This window comes from Montipora foliosa, chromosome 3 (genome assembly GCF_036669935.1).
Source record: "Montipora foliosa isolate CH-2021 chromosome 3, ASM3666993v2, whole genome shotgun sequence".
Lineage (NCBI taxonomy): Eukaryota > Metazoa > Cnidaria > Anthozoa > Scleractinia > Acroporidae > Montipora > Montipora foliosa.
Window position 1 is genome coordinate 19,498,207 of NC_090871.1, and position 15,000 is coordinate 19,513,206.

The 15,000-nt window shown below is 38.0% G+C and overlaps 1 protein-coding gene and 1 long non-coding RNA gene across 3 annotated transcripts in view; one reads left to right on the forward strand and one right to left on the reverse strand.

Annotated features, from left to right (window-relative positions):
- The window catches only part of LOC137997025 (uncharacterized), a 22,197-nt gene extending 11,166 nt beyond the window's left edge, over window positions 1-11,031 (reverse strand). Inside the window, exon 1 of the long non-coding RNA XR_011122401.1 lies at window positions 10,930-11,031. This is a non-coding gene — a long non-coding RNA (uncharacterized lncRNA). The remainder of the gene's footprint in view (window positions 1-10,929) is intronic.
- Window positions 1,224-15,000, forward strand: part of LOC137997018 (nucleolar pre-ribosomal-associated protein 1-like) — a 51,476-nt gene continuing 37,699 nt past the window's right edge. Inside the window, exons 1-9 of one of the 2 annotated variants that reach the window (XM_068842702.1) lie at window positions 1,224-1,471; window positions 2,478-2,614; window positions 3,534-3,821; window positions 5,787-5,883; window positions 8,739-8,821; window positions 9,806-10,023; window positions 10,957-11,152; window positions 12,431-12,571; window positions 14,577-14,832. In XM_068842702.1, coding sequence (XP_068698803.1) covers window positions 1,315-1,471; window positions 2,478-2,614; window positions 3,534-3,821; window positions 5,787-5,883; window positions 8,739-8,821; window positions 9,806-10,023; window positions 10,957-11,152; window positions 12,431-12,571; window positions 14,577-14,832 — 1,573 coding nt within the window. In that variant the 5' untranslated portion in view covers window positions 1,224-1,314. Of the gene's footprint in view, window positions 1,472-2,477; window positions 2,615-3,533; window positions 3,822-5,786; window positions 5,884-8,738; window positions 8,822-9,805; window positions 10,024-10,956; window positions 11,153-12,430; window positions 12,572-14,267; window positions 14,367-14,576; window positions 14,833-15,000 lie in introns of those variants that run through there. The other variant, XM_068842703.1, reaches the window with a different exon arrangement.

Here is a 15,000-nt window from a genome sequence, read left to right on the forward strand (position 1 = left end):
TATCAAGGCAAAATTTGACCAGGGTATTAAGTACCCATCATAGATTACTCACATCACATTTTCCTCCAAAATAACGTTACCATGGCAACGATATAAGGCATTTTTTTTGAGCATATTGTCTTTTTTGAAAAAAATGGGACGGTGAAATCTTCCCATTCAGCGTTACCAGATAATGTTAGAAATAACCTCTATAAAATTTTTAAATTCAACGATCTGTGCCCTGTGACCTGAGACCTGTGTTTTGTACCTGGCGATAGGAAACTGGAGTATCAAGAGATGCGCAGAATGTTTTCGTAGTTTTCGTGAATAGGAGATGTCTATTTATATTCCATATGTATAGGAATTAGAAGAAAGGTGAGCAAAATTAGCGGTATTTGTTTATTTCTGATGACCCACTTTGAATCGTGTTAGCTGATGCGACCAGCTTTTAGAATTGCTTGTGTGGCTTACTATCGATCTCGGACTGTTGATTTCAGTCTGCGGTTGAAAAATTCTGATCACGTGATCACATTTTTTTGTGGCTCTGCGGTTTTGAAAATACTGACCACGTGGCGCTAGTCCTTGATGTTCTTCCCACGGCCGAGAAAAGAAAACAACCTGAAGAAAATTTTCCACCTTCTCAATTTCTCGGACAAGGCTTTTCCTGGCCTGGGTTACCCGTAATAGCTTCGGCCGGTTTTAATCGCCGTGAACATCGTTTCACGTTTTTCTCAAGAGTTCTGCAGAGCCGCAAAAAATGTTATCACATGTCAGAAATTTTTAACCTCAGACTCAATCTCGTTCCCAGAGCCCACGTGTCTTTTTGTCTTGGCGCTGACCAAAAGACACGTGGGCTCTGGGAACGAGATTGCCGCAGACTGAAATCAACGGTTCGTGAAGTGGGCTGAAAATAGTACGCGCGCTCTCAGCTGAAAACCCTTTCGAGCCTTCGTCTTTGTGCTTCCTCCCCTCCCCTCCCCTCCCCTCCCATGTTAAGGCTTCTGGTTCCTTGCATGCTATTTTTCACTCTTTAGCAATTTTTCCTCTCTGCGGTGAAGCTTATAAAATGAAAGGCCTTGTTCTCCTGATGTGTTCCATGAAGATTTCTGGGGGAGGGATCCAAGCAGACTGAACATGCCATTAATAAATCGATCCTTGCCCGGATCGTTCGTTGCCCAACCCAGGAGGCCCTCGTCCGAAAATCTCGACACTTTCTAGGACTGGGAAAAAGCGTAAACACCCACGTGCAAACATGGCGGACGCAGCGGACGCGTAGTGAGAGCGCCGTTGTATGTTTTTCCCTGTCCAACAATTTGTTGGCCGTTTCTGCGTATTATGATGAAAAGAAAGGAAAGAGACGTTAAAGGGGGAGAAATGGCACCCAAAAAACCGAAAGGATCAGGGTTTATTGAGGGAATCGACAATGACAAAGCTGGTAATACCATGCTCGTCCTGAAAGGTTTATTGCAAAAAGAGCAAACAAGGCTGTCAGGTTAGTTTATACACATTCATTCTCTATCAGTAAAATGTCTTTCTTTGCTTAGTTACTTTTGATATATTTGTCTAGATGAACTTGTGATACTCCTCCACCTCCCAGATTCAGTTCTGGTTCCCCAAGCAGAGAATGAAGGCGATTTAATTATGGAGGGTGTAAATTGCAGGTTGCAGGGGTCATTGTTTCACCTTAGCTGAAACAACCCAAACCTTTACTAATGCTAAACATTAGGCCTAAACGCTATGCTTTAGATAATGTTTAAGCCTAATGTTGGTTTTTTTGTAAAGGTTTTTTTTGGTAAAAAAAAAAGATTAATGACCTGCAACCCTTAACTTGCAACCTGCACTTTACAGAGGCCCTGACAGGGTAAATTCCGACGACTGACATGGCCCAAAAAGTAGCGACAGCATATAAAATGAAATTTCAACAAAAGACATCCTTTCCCAGCAAAATTCCGACAGGGACGTCAAGGCCAAGAATGAGCCGATTAAACCCCGACACGAGTGATTTTAACATTCAGACAAGCGACACGGGACCTCCCCCCCCCTGTCAGGGCCTCTTTACACCCTGCAGGCCATTTGTTCATGTGTGGGAGAGTGTCCTTCTGGTTTTACCTGGTGACCATAATTATGGCAATCCAGTCAGAATCTGAGTGGAATTTTTTATTTTATTTATTTTTTCCTGTGTTGGAAAATGGAAAAGTTGCACAATACATGTAGGTCTTTCCTGTCACTCCCCTACTAATTATTGTCTTTGTGTGTAGAGTCTTCTGTGCAAATTTTTGGTAGGTTTCAGAGGGTAGTAGAAATCCGTGATATTATGTACAACACTGATACCAAAAATTAATTAAAAAGCAAAAGTTACCTTGTTGTCCAAACACTTCCATTACATTGTGTGCGGACAAGAAGTTATCTTTACGCCATGAATGAATGATGTCAGCTTGCGTTGAGATGAAGATCATGCAATTTTAAAACTTACTTAGAGGTAGCATTACATTTTGAAGGTTTGGCAAAGCTGTTAAAGTTACTTAAAGAATCAGAGAACAAGGAAACGTTTGAAGAGATCATTAAAGAGGGAAGAGAATTTAAGGAAGTGTTCAAAATTCTAGAAGGTGGCAGACAAAGTGTTTCACAACTGGAGGTGACTTTATTTTAGACTTGTAAATCATTAAATTTTCATCCTGTTGAGCTTACACGTAGATAGAGAGTTTGCATTGGAGTATACACAGGGTTTGAGCTGGAGTGAGAACTTTTGTTAATTTTATACTTGCAATAATTATTGTCTTGTTAAAGATTGTCATGACATGATGTATGGTTTGTAATTAAATTCACCTCAGAGTTGATTCGTCCTATGACTTTATTTAGGAGCAGCATTGTGCTATTGTGTGATGATACAACCGCTACATTTAACTTGAAAACACAGCTGTATTTGGACATGTCATGAAAATGGTTATAATATAATATTATTTAAATAAAATAAATAATAATAATAACCATTATTGTTAAGTAATAGTGATTTATCCTTGACAATTGTAATATTTTTTTATTGTCCATCGAGGTCTGAGAGCTGTTGTAGGTGTAAATCCCTTACACTGGTGACAAGCCTCATGACGTTTCGTCAATTGCAATAGCAATTCAATTGCAACAATTTTCAATTAAACAAAGCAACATCCATTTTCTGTGCATCTTTCCTCGAATGGTATTTACAATCTACCGTATTGTTGAAATATTGTGCTCACTGATACATTTTGCAAATTTCACAACAAAAGAACGATAAAACAACCGTGCAAAGTAGTAACACAAACAATTTTGCAGTGCAATTTGTCTTGCAGATGTAACAGTGCTATGGTTTTATAGTAGGACCAGTCCAGTCCCCACACAGACAGAAAAAAAGCATGTTGTTGTTGTTTAGAGAATTCAGGAAGAAAGAACAATCTCCATTACTGTGTTGAGAGTCCAGGGATATTTAATGAAAGATATGTTTGTGCACAGATAACAGATAACAGAGTCTTAAACAACATATCAATTAATTAAAGGATGCTTATTTTTTTTTCTTTCAGACTCAGAAGTGCCTTGAAATTCTGGAAAGAATTTTGCTATTTACTTCAGAGCAGAAACACCTCACCAGCACAACAGGAATAGGGATTGTGCAGAATGTCGTCCAAAATCACATGAGAGTATTGTACAAATGCCTTAACTCAGGGAATCCCTCTGAACTCATCATTGCTGCTCTGAAGTTGCTGACAGCCATGGTTGCACAAGGAGTATCATCAGCAAGAGAGGTTCAAGGGTCTTTTGATTTCACCTTGCAAGCCATTGGGTTCTTGCCGGCAAAGCGTGACAGCAAGGTTAGGGTCAAGTACCATAATTTCCGGACAATTACCCGCACGGCAGATTACCCAAAGCGGTCTATTTTTGTCACAAGGGGAAAAAACGTTCAACAGATTACGCGCACTGGCCTATTACCCGCACCCCAAACCCCGAAAAAATCTTGCTACTGTATTTCCGGGACAAGAACTCACAAACTTGGAGCGATGAATATTCCATGTTGTTGTTTACAAAGCAGAAGATCGATAGCATTTTCTGCTAAGAATTGGCTTTTAATAATGCAGCCTTAAACACTCTCCTTAGTCATTTCTGGTTTGTCTTGTTAAAACGACCTAAATGTCCAATGTATTAACGCTAAGACTCGATAGAATACGAGTTGAAGGCCAACATCTTTATGATTGATCATTGAGCGCCATTTTGATAGGTTGAGAGAAAGTGGGGGCGAGTGTTAAAAATACCTGATGGGGTGGTGGTTAGGCATACCCAGGGGCAAAAGACCGGGCCTATATAAGAAGTCGCTTAAAACGGGAAAATGCTCTATTACTCAAGCCAGGGGTAGCTAGGAACATTTCACTGATGCGCTGAACAATCCAGCAAATTTTTCACTGTAGTTAGTGTTTTGTTTACACACGTGCCAACAATCACGTACTAAATAATTATGCGGTGCCGTGAAAATATGTCGGCATCTTGTTTTGTAGCTTTGAGCGTGCTTTCACAAAAAATGCTTTCAATCTTTCATATACAGAATTGAAAGGAGTGCAGGTGAGAAATGCTTTTAAATTAAGTGAAGAAAAAAGCAGTGAAATACAGTAATCACTTAAACACTATTGATTTGTTTTTCATTCAATTTGCATCGGCTTTCATTGAGGGCTTTTAGAACACTAGAATAAAACATCACACAAATCTTGAATAGGAAGCGTTTTCAGATTGAACTACGGTAACAAACAAGCTTGGCAACACACAAGTTTTAAGGAAGCATCAGTTTAATTAATTAGTAAAGGTTTGAAATTATTTAAACAAGATCGTAAAAGATTTGTTTTGAATGGAAAAATTTGTGGCATCACAAAATAAACACATTCGCATCTTGTTACTTTTTCAGCATTGAATTGTGTCTCACAATAAACTAAAGTGAGAAATTCGTTCTCATTTACTTTTAATTCGGTGACAAGTTGTGACATGGTCAAAGGGAAAGATTATTGTTTTTCATTCAATTTGCTTCGGCTTTCATCGAGCGGTTTTACAAAGACTACGGCAAATAAAGCATCATTTTAAAGATTGAATCAACGAACGAGGCAACACGCAGATTTGAAAGAAGTGTTGGTTTAATTATCCTCATTTTAACTTGTTTCAATCTGTCAAATTCTTACCTGACATTTCAAAATTATCGCATTACCCGCACCTTCCTATTACCCGCAGCAGCAGAGGTTTACTGGAAAATTAACGCATTACCCGCAGGTAATCGGCCGGAAATTACGGTATTCCTCTTTGTGTACAAAATACTGAAAATACTTTTTAAACACTTAAAGACTCTTCCCTCAGTGTTTATGGGGTTTATGGCATACAGATTATGTTTGGAAAACAAGAATTTGGTAGTAGCAAGTGAGTTCACAAAAGTAAATTTATAATTATTGTCCTAAGACACTTCCCTCAGTGTTTGTGGGGTTTATAATATATAATAGTACATGTATGTTTGGAAAACAAGAATTTTGGTAGTAGCAAGTGAGTTGACAAAAGGAAAATTTATTGTCCATTGTCGGGAAATTGAAAAGCTGACATTTTGAGTGTTAGCCCTTATGTCACAGTGATGGGCTAATAAAGGCTTATGAAGGGTCATTATGCTTAAAATGCCAGCTTTTCAATATTGAAGGTTTTTTTGCTTAACATTGATTGTCAGAATAAGGGGTGCAGCTTCCGTTACCTATGACATACTGTAGGTGTACATGGGTGTTTACAGGTTAAATCTCACAGTTTAGCTTCTCTTTCAGGAAACACCAGATGTAAGGACTTGTTTCATACATTTTGGCCTCTCATTTTTAATGTTCGGTGACTTGACTGTTATGAAGGAGGTCTTAGAACTCCAAGGTAGTGTGTCTGTGTTGGTAGAATGTATACAGTGTGTGACCTTTGCAGAGCTCTCATGCTCTACATGTGGGTTTTTTTTTGTCCTGGCTAACATTGCCAAGGCTTGTGGGCTGACTCATCCAAAATCAAGATGGCCCCTATCAATTCATATGGCAAAAATTAAAAACTTGCTTTGGATTGTGACTGTTATGACACTTCCAGTGGTTGTGGCATGCACAAGGCCTGACAGTCTTGGTCCACTGCACACTGGACGACAAGGCTTGACAAGACATAAGATCTACTGTAGCACGGTAAGATATCCGACAAACCCTGATCTTGTCGCAGACTTCTCTGAATTTGCTACACACTAGCCAACAAGTGGCCATCAAAAATCAGCTATTGTGCAGTGGCCTTTAAGACAAATCTTGATGAGACTGGAAAGGTTTGACTGCCATAACAATGATAATTATTAGGAAATTAACAATTAAATTTTATTTATTGGGAACGTGATAATGAGGTTACACGTAACATAAAAACTTTAAATCCCAATAAAATCTGGACTTATGGAAGGGACAATACTCGTCACAAATCGTTGAAACAGACGCCGTTTCTCTTGAATTTTCTGGAAAAATCCTGAGATTTCTACTTCACACTGTTTTCCCAACTGAAATGTGCCTTCTCCCTCCCCAATGTTGAGCCACGCGTGTTTTGAAGCACTGAGACCACTGTGATACCCAAATCAACATTGGGGAAGGGGAAAGAGCCACAAGTGTTTCAAGATTTTTGACGAGTATTGCAGGTTATCCTTTGAAATCCCCGTCGAAATGCTATCAACAGGTTCACAATAAATCATCATGTGTGTGTGTACATGTAGTTCATTGAATAAATTAGGCGACTGTTTGCATTTGTTGATTACATTTGAAATAGTCTGCTTGATGCAGAAATAGTTGCATTGGCGAGGAAAGAAAATTGGAAACGTGATGTATATATAGAAGCTTTGGCAATATACACCTTTATTACAATGTACACTTAACATGAGAATTTTATTCCATAAAGCTCATTTGTAGAAACCAATATGCTTTATTTTCACATTGTGGAAAAAGCCTATACAGCCAACCAGAATGGCAAACAGCTCTTTCACGTGGTGAAGTATAACCAATCAACGATAGCGTAAAGGCCTTTCCAAGTCACTCCATTGCTATTAAATTTGCATTTGGTTCTATTGTTAGTGAGTTTTTGTTTCTAATTTGCGTTCAGAAAACTATTTCAATGAAAATTATTATCTTATATGGAATAAACAGCTCACGACAAAGAGAGTGCTTTGTATGGGGTTTTATTCACTCGTTGTTTGTGTCAAACAACTTGTGAATAAAACCCTGTACACCGCAATTTCTATAACATAAACTATATAGTGTAACTGGTCAACTTGATAATTTTGTCATAAATTATGTAGACAAGCATAATATCAGGCAAAGAATGCTTGCACACAAGTACCAGTAACCACTCGTTGTTTGTGTTAAACAACTCGTGAATAAACCCTGTACGCCGCACTTTATATAACGTAAACTATGTGTGTAACTGGTCAACTTGATAATTTTGTCACTGTGACAATAAATTATGTAGTCAAGAATAATATCAGGCAAAGAATGCTTGCACACAAGTTCCGGTGACCTGAATGGTTAATCTGGACTCCATACCCTGCAATCAATCTCTGTGTACACATCTATGTGTCCACCTTTGTTGGGATTTGGTCTATAATGATCTCTGGAATGAGGCTAATGCATAGAGCCCTTCATACATGTATATTCATTTTAGTGTACTGTGTAACATTAGTGCTCCATGACTTGTACTTTGTACATGTAGTAATACCAGTGATCTAAAGATGAAGTATCTTGGATAAATTTCTATCTGCATGTTGTAACTGCGATCATCATCATGTAGATTTAACTTATGTAGAACACCGCAAGGAATTTGAAGCGAACTTGAGAGAGCATAATTTTATAGGAAAGGAAAGGAAAGGAACTTTATTTAAGTGTCTATTCATTCTAGCCCTGGAGCACTAATTGAGGACACTGTGAACTGAAATAAACAGTTAAAGCAAATCTAGTCAAATGTTGGTTTTTGAGGAGAGGGGAAACCAGAGTACCCAGAGAAAATCTCTCGGTGCAGAGTAGAGAACCAACAAATTCAATCGAACCTGGGCCACATTGGTGGGAGGCGAGTTCTCTCACTACTGGGCCATCCCTGCACCAAGCATCCTTGTACCAAGCTCTCAATTTCATCTTGCCGCCGCATGGCATGGCCAAGATGGCGGCCGGATGCAAGTTACCAAGTTCTCCAAAGAATTGGTTCTCCCTGCTTATTTTGGCATCTCTATCTATTCAAGTTATAAAATATAAGCAAATTTATTTAAAACCTGCATACTTTACAAGTACAAGGGGAGGTTTTCACCTCCTGGACCTGCAAATAACTCCAAGTACCTTTCTTGCTTCTATCAGTCTACGTCAGGAGCTTAAAAGCTGTCTGCTGTGATAGAGATTCCTATCTGTCAAAACTACAACTACTACAAGACCTCACTTATGAATTTGATTTGGATATTGTTTGTTTGTTTGGAAACCTGCCTCAACAAGAGTATCTCGAACTTTGAAAATCCTGCTCACTGGGTATGATATCTACAGAAAGGATCGCCAAAATCAAACTGGTGGTGGAGGTGGTGAATTTTCCAGGCTTTCCTTTGAGTGCAGTAATGTTCATGCTGCTATGATCTGAGATCTGAGTAGACAGAAAGGTTAATAGCTTGCCTGGCTAGGAAACCAGGATCCAATCCTATTAATATTATTATTTTGTGATGTTTGTTTTATTGCATTTTTTCATAGGATTTCTTCAGTCTATCATGAAAGGGTTGCAATTTGATTCACCAAATGTGGTTCATGCAGTTTTGTCAACTCTTCAAACAAGGGTAAGAAAAATAACTAAGAATTCGAGAAGCACATCAATTTTAAGCTTTATGGGGGATGGGGGGGGGGGGGGGGGTTGGGCTGTGTGCGTAGTTACTGAACTTGCAAATTGGAGTTCCTAGGAATGTTCCAGGTAGTCAGTGTTTGTTGTGTATACCTGTAAAGTAGCATACGTGTCTGTCTCCAATAAGCTTGTATTTTTAAGCTTTCAATAGTTAGGTTCATTTGCCCTTAAGTCGTTCATCTGTTACAAGGGGTTCCCCATTGATGGGTGAGATCGAACAAATGGCATTCGAGAGAGTAAAGCCGCTGTGGGGTGCTTAAATTATCTTTAGTACAGTAGTATAATTTTACTCGTACTATTAATTATAACTCCTGCTTTAAAGAAAACAACTTTTAAGTTTGTAAGGCATGTTTTGACAGAAACGTCTGTCATCTTCAGTTGATTAATGTACAAAGTGTTAGAAGTTGAATTTATAAGTAGGAAAAAGTGCTAATTAAACTAGTAACAACGAAATGTACATAAAACATGACAGTGTGAGAATTAAAAGGATATAAGTTTTAGATTTAAATGATGTAATTGTTGATTCAAAGAAGGTTGTTCTCTTTGAATTTCCCTATTTGTCTGTGTGATAAGAGATGAACTTCTCCATACTTTTCCCCCTCCCCCTAATCCAATGTTGGTTAAGAAACGGACAAAGGCTTGCACAGTATTTTTCACTGGATAATTTATCATCATTGGTATTGGGAAGAGGGGAGGACAAATAGACTTTGTTTTGTCTAAGATTGTAGCAGGTTGATTATAATTAAAACGTTTCAACAAAAAAAAACGATGTTTAATTAAACAAAAAGCAAGGCAGTTCGTTATACTTCAAAATGCATTAATTAATTTTGCTCAGTTACTACCTCACTTCTTATACATGTAAATGACGGAATTGTATTTGAATAACTGCCATAAATTATTGATGTTTGTTTTTGTATTGTAGGTGGTGCAAAATGCTGGGCTAACAAAGAAAACGAAAGTGAAGTTCTTCAACTCGTATGTGTTGTCGCAACTGGCTGGACTTTATCAATACAATGAGGTTGCTGAGGAAGGGAGTGGCCAGTCTGTGCGGCAACGTGTTCATGAGTTATTGCTCAAGATCTGTACATCATTCAAGTTTGGGATATGTTTCTTCAACTCTGTGGGAGCTTTTGCAACCAGGTGAATATTCAATATTCCAGTGATACATTAAGGTACATGTATATTTAGTCTGATGCGCAAGAATCCTAGTCTTATCTTTTTGGTGGCACCTATGCACCTACATTGTATGCAATCACCATGTAAGAGTGAGTGAGTATTAGTGGGTTTTTTTCTTAGCGTGTTGAAAAATATTTCATGTATGAGGGCAATGAACGAGTGAAATATTTTTCAACACGAGAAGAGAAATTTCGGATCTCCAAGCGGCCATGTAATATTCTATTTATTATGTAAACACCAATGAAATACTAAATCATTTCATGAAACGCATTGAAAGGCGCAATTTTCATGTTACTATAGAAACAGTGATTTTTTTCACGTGTGAAAATAACATGTAATCCTCACGTGTGAAGATGTCATGTTTTTGCGCGAAAGCTCACTTGGTATTTCATTGGTGTTTATAAAATTATAATAAGTGACTGTTAATTGTCCACATTTTTTGCATTTGAGACGACGTGGTGGAGAGGTCAAACTTGGCATATTGGATCCGACTAGACCCTACTTAAATAATTGATCAATATCGCCTAACAAACAGTACATGTGTAATAATACATGTACACTATCTGGTAGGCATTAAAATGCACACAGAGGTTGGGCACCCAGGAAGGTGGGGGCTGGAATGACTGCCTCCAAAGCCAATTACCGGTAGGTGGAACACCCGATAGTCCTCCCTACCCACAACCCAACCACGCACTTGTCACACTAAACTGGAAAAACAGTGGAGATTACCCACTATGCAGATAACAAGTATAACAGCTGTACATGTACTATAATGGAGAGAGGAGGCAGGGAACACTTTAAAAAGCAAGCTATACAGATTTCACTTGATTGCACAAAGAAAGAGTTTTGAAAAGTTTGGGGACCTTATACCTTCTCTTTGGATCTTCTTGTCCTCAGGAGCAATAATCCAGTATTGTTAAGGTTTCTTCAGAAGCTATCTTCAATGACAAGTGATGTCCTTGTTCAAGAACTGGTGACGAAAGTGTTGAGTTGTTGTCACGATTTAGTCAACCCTTTTCTTTGGGGTTTGTCAGCAGCATGCGAACCAAGGCTCTCAATGTTTTGGGTTGCTAACATTAACTTAGTTCTAAAGGTGAGAATGCATTCATGGAACAATATTTTAAGTCAGAGGATAATTATTATTTTCAGCAACAACAAGACCAGTAATAATATTAAATTTGTGTTGATAGTGGTGACCTCTAGATTGGTACATGTACATGTACACTGTATAATTTTGTGTATTACCCAGCCGATATACAGTACCGCTCAGAAATACGTTAACCAAAATATGCGCATAATACGCGTATATCGATACGCGTATGTGCGAACATACGCGTATACATATACGCGTATACGCGTATACAGATATACGCGTCTGCCTCATTAGCTTGCTTATTGTTTTGCTTATTGTTCTAAACAATACACGTAGCTTGACAGCAATACAATAGTACATGACTACGAACTACATGACGAAGACGCACTTTCACAAACAGCTGTCGTGTTCGGAATACAAACCCACGCAAGGATGTTTATTTCATCGATAAACATGCAGTTCGGGTTCAGAGTTTTTTTGTTTCACACTATTAAAAGAGAAAATAATATACACATAAATACAGAATTAAAGTAATGTTTACAAAGATGCAAGTAAGCTATAATAAGGGTTATGGGTTACAAGAGAGTGTGGCGACCAAAGTAGCGAGTACTTTCGAGTTGGCGCTCATCGTGCTCACCTTCTTAAGGATAGACAAAGCTTAAATACAGGACCTAAATCTGGCTGTTGGGTTGATTCCGGCGCTAGTGTTCGTTGCAGTTCTTGTTATATGAACACAAAGTTGTTTTCAAAGATGTGTTCACAGTGTTCAAAGATGTTGAGCAGACTGTTTTCAAAGATGACTGTTTTCACAGTTCTTTTGAGAACACTGTGACCCTCGCAAGCTTTCAGACTCTCAAGGAGCTTCTTTTTGGTTTGGGGCTCTGCCAAATAATTATTCGTATTTTCCCCCCATCTTTTTCAAAAATGTTCATATTTTCTTCCTGATTTTGAAGAACATTCCTTTTTTCTATGAACATTTCTTTTTAAATATCACCCTTCATTCTGCTTGACACTCTGCGTCAAAATGACAATCTGGAAGAGTGATGCACATGATTAGATCATTTAAACAAGGGCAAAAACTTAAGGCACCATGCAACCATTTGAATTACAGTGTACATGAACCCATTTTGTTGGTTCTCACCAGCTGTATGCAGTCTAGTTACTTGCATAACTCTGTGAAAACTTTAAGGTTAGCTCGTAGTTTACTTAAAGTGTTATGTTAGAATGAATACATGTACTGGTAAGTGTTTGCCAAATCTTGTTTCTATCATTTTTCAGATTTTTGTGGCATTGCCACAGCCTTCACAAATGATCACAAAGGTTGGCATGAATATTGAAAATGTTGAAATGCTTCAATCCCTGGTAAAAATGGTGATACCAGTTTCAATAAGCAGATCTGTTTTGAGTCGTGGGGTTCAGGTACGTATTAAAGCTGATGTTTCATTTTAAATCTATCCGTGTATAATTTATAAAAATAACTGAAGTAATTCTTGTTCTACTTAAGTGTACATATTTATGAGCTGGCATCTATCTAATACTATAAAACTGCTATAAAAGATGATTATTAATGTTTACCAAGTATGTGTATATTGCAGCTATTATTTATCCCATTAGGAAGCTTTGGCAATGATGATGGCGACACCAAGTAAAATGTCATTTGATGATCAAAATTTTTGCAATCATAACAATTTTGGGGTACATGTATTTCATTTTGTTCAACTGGATTGGAAGAAAATGATGGTGTTGAATCACAAATAGAGGATGAGTGATAATCTGTTCTCTTTTCATATTGTCGTCAATACCTTTAGTTTAATTGATTTACATTGGTGTTTTGCAGCGAGCACAAAAGGACTCGAAAATGTTTTTATTTTCTTCCTGTTTTTGAAGAACATACCTTTTTCCTATAAATGTTTTTTTTTAAAAATCTCACCCTTAATTCTGCTTGACACTGCATGATCAATACTTATCAAAGCTAATTTACTCTTAATACCTTATTAATAAGTGGCAATCTGGAAGAGGGATGCACATGATTAATCTTTTAAACGTATGCAAAAAGGCACCCATGCAACCATTTTTAGGTACAATTGACCCCCATTTGCTTAAAATACATGCTCCATGTTAAGCACAATTTTTTTTTGGTTATCTACTTTATATTTCCCATCATTAAAGTGTGCAATATTATTTGTGTAGTTTTTAAGGCAGGCCTTCTGATAGGGTGCGATTTAAAAATGCAAATTATGCGATTTTTTCAGGGCAGATTGTGCGATTAAAAAGGCCAATTATGCGATAAATAATGTAAATTATGCAATTTTTTTTCTCAGCAATTTTAAGCTTGTTTTATAAGGTTTCAGGTTAAGAAAAACACTTTTTTGCTGCCCTAAAGACATTGTGAACACAAAGGAACAGTAATTACGTATCTCGATCGACATTAGTTGGGATAAATAAAAAAATGAGGTCTTCTCCACGTTAAAAGTTGAAAGGACGCAGCTAACATGCCAAATGAATGATCCAGGTGCTTGTCAACCACGAACTTCCGAAGATGGTCAATCACAATAGGGCCTTACCCCCATTTATACGAGAGAAAATAAGCCGCGGGTTTCTCTGGCCACGGCTTACAGAACACCCGTATAAATAAATGGTACAAAATCTACGTTCACGTCTTTTTCAAGCCGCGGCTTATATTGACCTGGGAATATATATTCGTATAAATAGTTCCTTTTGCGTATTTTGTACACCGTGGCCAGAGTAAGCCGCGGCTTATCTCGTATAAAAGGCCCTAATATTGCACGACGAGAAAAACATCAGTCCATCGTCCACGTGGAGCGTTTCTTGCTCGATCGTGAGCTGTGAGATTGGGCGGAAGGTGGGAACTTCCTTCTTCGTCGAAGAAAAAGCGAGCGTTTTCACAACAAACTTATCCATGAGTAAGATTTTATCAGTTTTCAACGAAAGAAACTACATTTTGCCGAAAAACGTACAACATCGCTTATTTTTCACAAATCTCTTCTCTTAGAGAAGGCAACTGTGTCAATTCAGTGGTGTGTATATAAGGGTATGTTTGTGTTGCACCAATCGAAGGAGACTCGTACCAGGTCCCCGACATGAAAAATAAAGCCTTGAACTTCGAATGTTTACGAAATCGAAGGTGACAAAGGTTTTTTAGCCTTTTTCCAAGATAAATCATCTTAAAAATGGCGTATTTATGCAGGAATTTGTAAGAAACGTGTTGATTTATGTTTAATTTTATGAATTTTGTGCGCCCTTTTGTGAATTATGCGATTTTTCGTGAATTGTGCGATCGGATGCGATTTGAGGCCGATTGTGCGAAATCGCACCATCGCGTAATATCAGAAGGCCTGTTAAGGGTAGTGAATTATTTGTTACTTTGAAGAAATTATTCATTATAATGATTTTCTCCTGTTAGCATTCCAACTATTTGGTGAAACATTTGACCTTATCCCTGCTGGTGGTGATCTTTGATAGAGCACAAAATGCTGTGACTTTTCTGGCAACTAAAAGTGGTGGAACCCTTGAACTTGATGGTGCTAATGTACTATCAGAAAACACACTGCTGCAGCAGTTTAGAGAGGAGGTTCTGAGGGGCTTATGTGACATCAATACAGTGATCTCTTTGAGGCAGAACCTTCTTGTTGGTACTGCAAAGAGAGAAACACAAGAAGGTATGCCACTTTTAGAGTGCTTTTAAAATTGTGGTTGAAACTTTCATTGCTGGGAGGGAGAAGACTACATGTAATTGGAAATCGTGTCTTCCCCTTTTCCTCTCTGTTGAGGTTGAGTTCCAACTTTTTTACGCATTTATTGAGCATCCATGTGGAAGCCTAATAAAC